The sequence below is a fragment of the Ovis aries genome, chromosome 2 (genome assembly GCF_016772045.2).
Source record: "Ovis aries strain OAR_USU_Benz2616 breed Rambouillet chromosome 2, ARS-UI_Ramb_v3.0, whole genome shotgun sequence".
Classification (NCBI taxonomy): domain Eukaryota; kingdom Metazoa; phylum Chordata; class Mammalia; order Artiodactyla; family Bovidae; genus Ovis; species Ovis aries.
This window is the reverse complement of record NC_056055.1, coordinates 185,000,714-185,011,904: the sequence shown is the minus strand read 5'-3', so window position 1 is coordinate 185,011,904 and position 11,191 is coordinate 185,000,714. Positions and strand designations below refer to the sequence as shown.

Below are 11,191 nucleotides of genomic sequence, written 5' to 3'. Positions count from 1 at the left end.
TATTTTTTCCAATAATTGCTACCAGCTGTACTCTTCAAACCATCTGATTTCCTGCTTATTAGTAGGCCCCCCTAAGGATGCACAGTCTGAGTCTATAATTTGTCAGTCAATGTTGGTAACTTAGACAATATCACTTTGGTTAAGACTCAGTTTCATTGTTTTGAAACTTCAGTCTCCTCTCTCACCCAGAACTGCCCTGACCACATCAGCACCCTCCCCCAGTAGAGACTAGCTGTGTGGCTCCTTTGGCTGGGGTGGAGGGTGGGAGCCTGCAGTCTGGTCCATAGCTCTTCTCCTGGGGATTCCCCATCTGGTAGGAAGCACAGAATGAGGAAGAACGATGTTTCCATCTAAGACCGTTCACTGGCGGCCCTCCTTCCTGTAGTTCATTTGATGTGAACAACTGAGGATGGTAGTAACCAGCTTCCTGCCTCTTTTCACCTTTCAGTTAATCCAGTTTGACTTCTGGTGCTGGTGAGGTAAACCGTGTGGCTGAGTAGGAGATTAGTCTTGGTAAGTCCTCTAGACTTAGCATCCAGGGAAAGGTGGGAAACCGGTTTAATTAAAGGTCCAGAGTTATTGGCTGGAAGTTACAGGAGAGGCCCTGGGTATCCTGTTTAGGCTTGCAGTTCAGATGCTTCAGCCTGACGCTGAGTGGGGAGCTTTGGAAGGCCAGGGTTTGGGGGAACAGCAGAACCACTGGTGCCCTAAGGGTGGCCAATCAAGCTCCAGGCAGTGGGGACCTGAAAAGTAGCCTGTCCTTAGGTTCAGGTCAACTCTACCATGGGGGAGAGTGATCGCATGAAAAAGGGCCCACTTCTTATGGCCTCTAGTGGGTGAGATACTGCACTGGACCTCGGAAGGGCATGTGTGTACATGCGTGTGCATATGTGTGTGCACAAGTGTGTGCACTGCACGCGTGTGCCTGTGTGTGCACAAGTGTGTGCACTGCATTGTGTGCCTGTGTGTGCACAAGTGTGTGCACTGCATTGTGTGCCTGTGTGTGTGCACAAGTGTGTGCACTGCATGCGTGTGCCTGTGTGCACAAGTGTGTGCACTGCATGCGTGTGCCTGTGTGTGCACAAGTGTGTGCACTGCATGCGTGTGCCTGTGTGTGCACAAGTGTGTGCACTGTTCATTACTGGGGGCGAAAGGATGGTCTGTCAGTCTCCAGGCTCTTTCCCATGTCTTGCTTCCTCTCAAGTCTTTTCACAACAGCTTTAACAAACTTCCTGAAAAAAGAGTATCTGAAAAGAAACTTTTGCTGAAGACCCCACTGTTGGAGAAGATGCCTTGGCTGAGTCCTGTGATCTGATTCATCTCTTTGGTGGTAAAACACAGACATCCTCGAACTTCTTTAAGGAAAGGAAGGGCTGTTGTGAGGCAGGGCCCTGGTACCAGGCTTGCTGGGAACCTTGCCGCTCAGGGACTACAGAAGGGCTGTCACAGGTGAGAAGAAAGTAAGGAGACACTGGTCAACAATGCTGAGCCAGTTTTTTTTTTTTTTTGTAATATTAAAAAGTTGATACGTTGTATTTTCATTTGTTTATTCAGTTCAAGAAATTTTCTTTTATTTATTTTTTGGCCACGAGGCATATGTGCTGTTAGTTCCCTGAGCAGGAATTGAACTTGCACCCTCCTGCAGTGGTAGTACAGTCTTAACCATTGACTGCCAGGGAAGTCCCAGCCAGTTTTAATTTCCTGTTTTTGATTATTGTCCCACAGTAGCTGTCAACATCAGGGGAAGCTAGGTACTATATATGTGAGCTCACTGTTCTAGTTTTGCAAGTTTTCCTTAAGTCTAAAATTATTTCAAAATGAAAAAAAATTTTAAATTACTGCTGCTTCAGTCCTGCCCTGCAAGTTGCAGGAGCTCAGATTTTTCAACTACTGTTTAATAATAGGCACCCTTTTCAAGTTTCCTAAAGTCATTCTCACAGCCCTGCGGGCAGTGAGCACTGGAGCCCAGTCTTACAAGTTCAGAGATGTTAAGGGAGCCACGTGGTTAGTAAGAGGAGGACCAGCATCCACCCACAACCCCCCAGTCGCCACCGCCCCATAGAGAAAGCCGAGAGCGGGGGCAGAGAAAAGCTGGAAGCAGAACCCAGAGAAGCGAGGGCTTGGAGCCCCCGGAAGAGGAATTTAGACTTTATCCTGGAGGCCAGTGGTTCTCACACCTGGCTGCACATTAGGTCCCCCTGGAGAGCTTTAAAGATTATTACTGCCTGGGTCCTACCCCAGACAACCTGATTCAGCTTTTTTTTTTTTTTAATTGGAGTATAATTGATTAACAATGTTGTGTTAGTTTCAGGTGCACAGCAAAGTGATTCAGTTATACATGTACATGTATCTATTCTTTTTCAAATTCTTTTTCCATATAGGTTATTACAGAATATTGAGCAGAGTTCCCTGTACTACCTAGTAGAATCTTGTTGGTTACCTATTTTAAAAACAGCAGTGATTCAGCTGGTTTCTATGAAGCTCTCCATGGGATTCTGACCTGCAGCCAGCTCATGCATGAGAATGGAGTCATGTTAATACACACAGTCAAAAGGCCTGCTTTTTTGACTATTAACCAGGACTCCTGACCCCAAGGCAAAGCCCTGCCACCCCAGCTGCTTCTGAGAGTCCTCATAGAGGTGTTATCCATTCCTCCCAGGCAAGTCAGCAAGTTCTAGCTGCCTCACAGTGTCCCCTCCATTTCTAGCTTCCTCGCCTGTGTCTGCTGCTGCACGGCTGCTTAGGAGCCGGTGTTCTCACCAGCACTGCTCTTTCTGGGAGCAGTTCCCAAAGTCAGAGTCAGAGGTGCTCAGTGGCTGTGGCAGCTGGCGGGGGAGCAACCCCTCCCCAACTCTTCCAGCCTCTGGCCCCTCCAAAGGGCTCCCAACCTCTCAGCACTTGGAAGCCTTTGTGCCCACACTAAATCTTGCAGCAAGAAGCTTCAAACACTGCCATCATACTAACAACATTTTATTTTTTAAAAGAAAAAACTATAAGTTTAAAATATGTACATCATCTATATTTCAGTCTTTTTCTCTAAAACTTTAATTCCTCAAATGGCTGGAACATAAGCAGACACAGAGGACCATGGTGACCTGCAGAAAGGAAGTGAGAGGCACTGATCTGGTGGTTTTCATTCGAGGATCAGGTAGGAGCTGAGCGCTTTGCTCCGCAGGTTCTTCATCTCCTCGAGCACCTTCTGTCCTGCCTTCTCCGTTGGCTGTGCTTGGTCTTTCACCTCTCTAAATATAAATATATATAAAACACAAACCCAATGAGGACACATCAGGGCACCTCTTAAAACATTCTTCACCCACCACCACCCTGCTTCTGGGCCCAGTGTCACCAGTGATGCCGCATGAAGACGGGAGGAGCTGTTTATACACAAACACAATATAAACCATACTTAGTGATCATTTAGTTACCAGTGAAAACACCTGGCTGGAAGTGATTCAAATCTGATTTCCAGTCTCAGTTGCACTAGGTTCTTAGCAGAGCCAAGTGACCTAAACTCTCAGCCTCTGCTTCCAGAGGTACACGTGGTGGGAATCCCATCAATGAGGATTATTGCAAAGGGAAATGAGAACTTATGCATGGACATCGCAGCATGACGGCTTCTAAATGCTCAGTGGGCAGGAGCTGATTCTTTATGTTTATGAGTAAAGTGGACACACAGTATCTCTGACTCTGACAATGGCTCCGGAAGGTGGGACTTAGGAAGGAGGGTTCTGCACCTGGGTCGAGGAGTGGCTGATGTGGAGCCTGGATGTTGCTGGCATGGTGAAGGGTAGAACTTTGCAAATCCCTGGGAGGACAGGATTAGTGTATTTGGTTGAAAGCACAGATGTCTAAGGATGGTGAGCTCAGCTAGATGATCTGTCCAGTTAGAAGAATTCAAGACAAAATTAAGTGCTTCTCTCTGTTCACAGCAGCACTACTGACAATAGCGAAGGCATGGAAGCCACCTAAGTGTCCGTGAACAGAGGAGCGGATAAAGAAGATGTGGGGCATACACGCACTGGAACATTACTCAGCCATAACAAGCATGAAATAATGCCATCTGCAGCAACACGGATGGACCTTGAGACTACTATTCTAAGTGAAGTCAGTCAGGAGAGAAAGACAAATACCATATGATATCACTCACATGTGGAACACAAAAAGTTAATACAAATGAACTTATTTACAAAATAGAAACAGACTCACAGACATAGAGAACAGATCTGTGGTTGCCAAGGGGGAGAGGTGGGAGGGATGGACTGGGAATTTGGGGTTAGCAGATGCAAACTTTAAGTGGAGAATGGACAAACAAGGTCCTACTGCACAGCACAGGGAACTATACTCAATGTCCTGTGATAAGCCATAATAGAAAAGAATATGAAAAAGAATATATGTACAACTGAATCACTTTGCTGTACAGCAGAAATTAACACAACATTGTAAATCAACTATACTTCAAAAAAACCAAATTAAGTGCTTGTGAAAGATTTCCTAAGGAGAGTGAAACTTCCTAAAGTTTTGGCAAACGCCTGAAAGTTTTGAAAAAGTATCTCAAAATGAAAAAATTAAAACTTCTCTAATGCATATAATTTAAAAAATTAATTGGTACCACTTTATGAAATCAGTCTAAAAATATATAGTTCATGTCACCCTTAAATATATGAATGGCTGAGTGATATTGTGATAATCTAAGGGGAGCTGAATAATGTGTCAGCAACTAAAGTCACTCACACAGTTTCTTGGATATTTTGCAATATAATTCTCCTTAGTAGGTCTTGAGAGGGTGAGATCACCATCAAGATAGCAAGGAAGCTCTTGGGTTGATTACAGCCTTCAAGAAAGAGCAGATGATTCTTCCATGAAAATAAGTATTTGCCAGAAACCAAATTGACAGCAGTCTTCACGGGGACATTAAGTATCACTGATGTGTTTTTTATTTCTATCCCTGTCTGACCAAGCTCCCATGTGTGTCTGTCTGACACTCTGTCTGCATCCAGCTGAAGCTGAAGGAGGCGAAAAAAAGCACAAGTAAGGACTGAAAAGACAGGACTGAGCATCAGGTCATGCTTGGTATACATGGAGAGAATTTCAGAACTGAATCTCTGCTGTATAGCACAGGGAACCCTACTCAATATCTTGTAATAACCTATAAGGGAAAAGAGTCTGAAAAAACAGATACACACACACATATGTGAGAGTCCCATGGACAGAGGAGCCTGGTGGGCTCCAGTCCATAGGGTCCCGCAGAGTTGGACATGACTGGAGCGATTAGCACACATACACATGGTGGTTTAGTTGATAAGTTGTATCTGACTCTTTGGACCCCATGACCTATAGCCCACCAGGCTTCTCTGTTCATGGGATTTTCCAGGTAAGAATACTGCGGTGGGCTGCCATTTCCTTGCCCATATTTCATGTATATATACATATACACACATCACTGTGCTGTACACCTTAAACTAATACAGCATTGTAAATCAACTATACTCCAATAAAATTTTGAAAAAAATCATCTGTGAGGTATCATTGGAATACTATACAGCCAATAAACTGATAATTATATTGATAATTTTGGCACATAAAAAAATGTACAAAAATAATTTAAACTGGAAAATAGGTGAATTCAAAATGCCATGGATCTATTTATTGAAAATGTGTGAAATGTATGTGTATTTTGAAAAAAAAAATAACTTGGTGTGCAGAAAATGCTTAGAGTTATTGTTTTTTCTGTTTTTTGTTTTTTTGGTAAAGTAGCTGAAATACATTAAAAAAGGAAAAAAGAAAAGAGAAGTTTTTTCTTTGGGTGAAGATATATAAAGTAATAAGTTCTATTTCATTTAATATTCATTTGATAATCAAATGGGATTTGATATGACTTTCTGTAGTCAAAATGGTGAAAAAACCATGTGAAACAGCAAATAAACAATGAGATATTGGATATTACCCTGCTCATGGGTCAGACTGTTCTAAGTCCAGGGGCAATTTTTCAAACTGAAAAAAAAGGTTCTATTTAAAACTCTTAGCCACATATTTGAAACCTGAAACAAAATGCAAAGTGCATCTCTTTGTTGAGGCGTCAGACGTACTACGTAGTATAACATATTTTGTTGCTAAATAGCTGATTAAAACAGATGCTCACTGAAATTCTATTAAAATTTTTTTTCCCTAAATTTTGTTTTAGAAGCTGCTAATCTACTTTCTGAGAAGTGCTGGTTTGCTATAGGTTTCTGTTACTATTACAAATGAAACAAAGGAACCCCTTGCTCCTCTAAGATATGTGGGCATTCCCTTCTGAAAAGGCAGGGCCTCCTCCAAACACCCTGAACAAAGAAGACAAACAAAAAAATTTACAGCATACACAAGGAAGTAATTATCCTTAATATATGAGGCACTCTTATAAATAAGAATAAGATAAAGACTTTCTGCAATATAGGCAAAAAAGCCCCCATAAAAGAAGAAACATATTTGATAAGGGTAGGAAAATTTTTACCATCACTCATAAATGAAGAAGTTAAAATTAAAACAATAATGTGGTCATTAACAGCCTATCATATTGGAAAAGAAGAAAAAAAACGTCTGATAATATTCCACGTTGTTCAGGGCATTTGATTGTGGGCATCCTGACCTCTGCTGGTAGGACGTTTGTTGATATTTTCCTGGATGGCTCAAAGCACTATGTAATAAAACCATAAAATGAACATGGATTTAGTGTTTATGTTCCAAAGTTTATCCTAAGGAGACAGTTTGATAAGTTTGCAAGGAATTATGGCACAAGGAAATTTGCTGAAGCCCTATTGGCAAGAGCAAACTATTAAAGAGTTGACGTGATCATCAGTAGAAAGATCGGCTAGCACATGATGGTATATCTACCAGTAAGATATAAAGGTGGGTATCTATATTTATAAACATATGATAACAATATGCTAAATGAAAGTCTAGAAGATAAAACAATATGAACAATATGATAGAATTCACGTAAACACATACAGTTGGCCCTTTGTGTCCATCGGTCCAGCATTTTCAGACTCAACCAACCCCCAGGTGGAAAAAAATATGAGAAAGTTCCAAAAAGCAAAACCTGAATTTGCTGCATGCTGAAAATTATTTAAAAATCATTTACACTGGGTGAGGTATTATAAGTAACGCAGAGATGATTCAAAGTATAGGAGGATGTGCATAGGTTATATGCAAATTCTATGCCATTTTACATAAGGGACTCAAGCATCCACAGATTTTAGTACCCAGGCTAGGGTGTGTCGTGGAACCAATCCCCCATGGATACCGTGGGATGATTGTATATACAGTTTAACAAAATACAGTAGGTGTTTGTGTGTTATTTAAATAATTAAAGTATTAATACTTGGAAGACCACAAACCAAAATGTACAAGATACTGCCCCTGGGTGGTAGGATTATTGTTTTTATTTCATTCGTTATATTTTTCTAAATTTTCCAACATTTTAATAATTTAAAAAGACTTAAATAATTCTAAAAGGATAACTGGAATTTCAAACTTATAAACCATATGAACTCTAGTGGTTATATCCTTTACCAAAGTATTCTTCAAAACCAAGTTCTGAAGGATGATGGTAATGTCTGCCTAGCTAGCTGTCCCTGATACAGAGATGCAGGAAAGGGTTCACATGTGCAGAGCAAGCACCGGGAGAGGTGTCCTCACACCAGCATCTCATGGAATCCTCACAGCATCCTGGGAGAGAGGTTTTGTTTTCTGCACATTATGAATGGGGAGACTGAGGCCCAGTGACTGAAGATAAGCAACGAGGCTGGAGGTGGCATGGGTGGTAAATAGGATACATGTCTAAACACCTAAAGCACTGGAAATGTGTCTCTTTGGAGATGTTTTTAGAGTCAAACAGTTCTGTATGTCGTGTAGGACAAATTTTATCCTGGGCTACCTCTTCCCAAGTCATAAAGCATCCACTTACTTCTCCTTCTTGGTGTCCCTGTAGTCCAGCATTGGGAATTCCGCTTCGATCATTTCTGGGGTCAGCAAAATGTCCATACTCTGTTCACAGAGCTCACTGAAAGGAACAAAATAGAAAAGTACTGCAATCGTTTAAGAGTTACATGATTCCTTCAACATTACTCACACCTATACTTCTTGGATCTACGTTAAAGAAAGTATAAGACTGATAAATAGCTTTCTATCAACCGACAACAGTAGGAATGATTCTTTATAACCAGAGAATAACAAGCAGCTTAAAAATGGGGTTTGTTGTTATAGTTGTTGTTGTTCAGTGGCTAAGTCATGTCTGATGCTTTGCAACCTCATGGACTGTAGCACTCTAGGTTCCTCTGTCCTCCACTATCTCCTGATGTTGTTGTTCAGTGGCCAAGTCATGTCTAACTCTTTGTGACCCCATGGACTGCAGCCGAACAGGCTTACCTGACCTTCACTATCTCCTGGAGTTTGCTCAAACTCATATCCATTGAGGTGACGATGCCATCCAACCATCTCATCCTCTGTCACCCTCTTCTCCTCCTGTTTTCAATCTTTCCCAGCATCAGCGTCTTTTCCAATGAGTTGGCTCTTTGCATCAGGTGGCCAAAGTATTGGAGCTTCAGCTTCAGCATCAGTCCTTCCAATGGATATTCAGGGTTGCTTTTCTTTAGGATTGACTGGTCTGATTTCCTTGCTGTCCAAGGAACTCTGAAGAGTCTTCTCTAGCACCACAGTTTGAAAGCATCAATTCTTTGGTGCTCAGCCTTCTTTATGGTCCAACTCTCACAGCCATACATGACTACTGGGAAAAACCACAGCTTTGACTATACAGACCTTTGTTGGCAAAGTGATGTCTCTGCTTTTCAATACACAATCTAGGTTTGTCATAGCTTTCCTTCCAAGAAGCAAGTGTCTTTTAATTTCGCAGTTACAGTCACCGTCCACAGTGATTTTGGAGCTCAAGAAAATAAAACCTGTCACTGCTTCCAGTTTTTCCCCTTCTATTTACCATGAAGTGATGGGATCAGATGCCATGATCTTAATTTTTTAAATACTGAGTTTCAAACCAGACTTTTTCATTCTCCTCTTTCACCCTCATCAAGAGGCTCCTTTATTCCTCTTCACTTTCTGCCATTAGAGTGGTGTCATCTGCATGTCTGAGGCTGTTGACATTTCTCCTGGAATCTTGATTCCAGCTTGCGATTTATCCAGCCCGGCATTTTGCATGATGTTCTCTGCATAGGAGTTAAATAAGCAGGGTGACAATATACAGCCTTGTCATACTCCTTTCCCAATTTTGAACAGTTGTTTCATGTCTGGTTCTAATTGCTGTTTCTTGACCCACATACAGGTTTCTCAGTAGACAGGGAAGGTGGTCTAGTATTCCCATCTCTTTAAGAATTTTCCACAGTCTGCCATGGTACACAAAGTCAAAGGCTTTAGCATAGTCAACGAAGCAGGTATTTTCCTGGACTTCCCTTGCTTTCTCCAATGAATGTTGGCAATTTGATCTCTGGTTCCTCTGCCTTTTCTAAACCCAGCTTGTACATCTGCAAGTTCTCGGTTCTGTTGTTGAACCCTAGCTTGAAGGATTTTGAGCATAACCTTGCTAGTGTGTGAAATGAGCACAATTGTCTGGTAGTTTGAACATTCTTTGACATTGCCTGTCTTTGAGATTGGAATGAAAACTGACCTTTTCCAGCCCTGTGGCCACTACTGAGTTTTCCAAATTTGCTGGAATACTGGGTGCAATACATTAACAGCATCATCTTTTAGGATTTTAAATAACTCAGCTGGAATTTCATCACCTTCACTAGCTTTGTTCGTAATAATGCTTTCTAAAGCCCGCTTGACTTCACACTCCAGGATGTCTGGTCCTAGGTGAGTGACCACACCATCGTGGTTATCTGGGTCTTTAAGACTTTTTTGTATAGTTCTTCTGTATATTCTTGCCACCTCTTCTTAATCTCTTCTGCTTTTGTTAGGTCCTTACCATTTCTGTACTTTATTGTGCCTGTCCTTGCATGAAGTATTCCCTGATATCTCCAATTTTCTTGAGGAGATCGCTAGTCTTTCTCATTCTATTGTTTTCCTCTATTTCTGTGCATTGTTCATTTAAGAAGGCCCTCTTCTCTTTCCTTGATATTCTCTGGAACTCTGCATTCAGTTGAGTAATCTTTCCCTTTCTCCCCTGCCTCCCCCTTTTCTTCTTTCCTCAGCTGGTCACAGCAAACACCCTTTTCCAATAGCACAAGAGATGACTGCACATGGTCAGTACTGAAATCAGATTGATTATGTTCTTTGCAGTGGAAGATGTAGAAGCTCTATATGGTCAGTAAAACCTAGACCTGGAGCTGACTGTGAGACTCAGATCATGAGCTCCTTATTGCAAAATTCAGGCTTAAAGTGAAGAAAGTAGGGAAAACCACTAGACCCTTCAGGTAAGACCTCAATCAAATCCCTTTGATTATACAGTGGAGGTGATGAATAGATTCAAAGGATTAGATCTGGTAGACAGACAGCCTGAAGAACTATGGATGTAAGTTCATAACATTGTACAGGAGGAGGTGATCAAAACCATCCCCAAGAAAAGGAAAAATGGGGTTACAGAATGCATGCTGTTTGCAGGTGTACATGCAACATTTACCAATATTGACCGTATCTTGGACCATAAGGAAAGCATGAATATTTCAAAAGGTTGAAATCATTCTGAGAATGTTCTGTGACCACAATGGAATTCAATTAGAAATCAATAGCAAAGAAGACAACCAAAAAATCCACAACTGCTTTAAAAAGAAAACAATATACTTTTAAATAATCTACAGGTGAGAGAAGAAATTACAGGGATTGAGGTTATTTTTATCTTGAGGTCTGCTACCCCTTACAGCAGGGGTCAGGAAACTTTTCGAGTAAAGGCCTCAGTGGGTCTCTTTTACAGTTAGCTTCCCAGGTGGCACTAGTGATAAATAATCCGTCTGCCCATGCAGGAGCCATAAGAGACACTGGTTTGATCCCTGGGTCAGGAAAATCCCCTGGAGGAGAGAATGGCACCCCACCCCAGTGTTCTTGCCTGGAGAATCCCACGGACAGAGGAGCCTGGTGGGCTGCAGTCCATGGGGTCACAAAGAGTCAGACAGGACTGAAGCGACTTAGCACCCACACACACTGTTGCAGCATGAACGAAGTCATGGAAAACATTCAAATGAATGAGTGTGGCTGTGTTTCAATA

At 41.8% G+C, this 11,191-nt stretch overlaps 1 protein-coding gene across 1 annotated transcript in view; it reads right to left on the bottom strand.

Annotated features, from left to right (window-relative positions):
• Nucleotides 1-2,954: 2,954 nt before the first annotated feature.
• CFAP221 (cilia and flagella associated protein 221) overlaps nucleotides 2,955-11,191 on the bottom strand; it is a 126,558-nt gene continuing 118,321 nt past the window's right edge. Inside the window, exons 23-24 of the mRNA XM_027965037.3 lie at nucleotides 7,946-8,041; nucleotides 2,955-3,242 (exon numbers count right to left, since the gene is read on the bottom strand). Of these exons, the coding sequence (XP_027820838.2) occupies nucleotides 3,134-3,242; nucleotides 7,946-8,041 (205 nt within the window). The 3' untranslated portion in view covers nucleotides 2,955-3,133. The remainder of the gene's footprint in view (nucleotides 3,243-7,945; nucleotides 8,042-11,191) is intronic.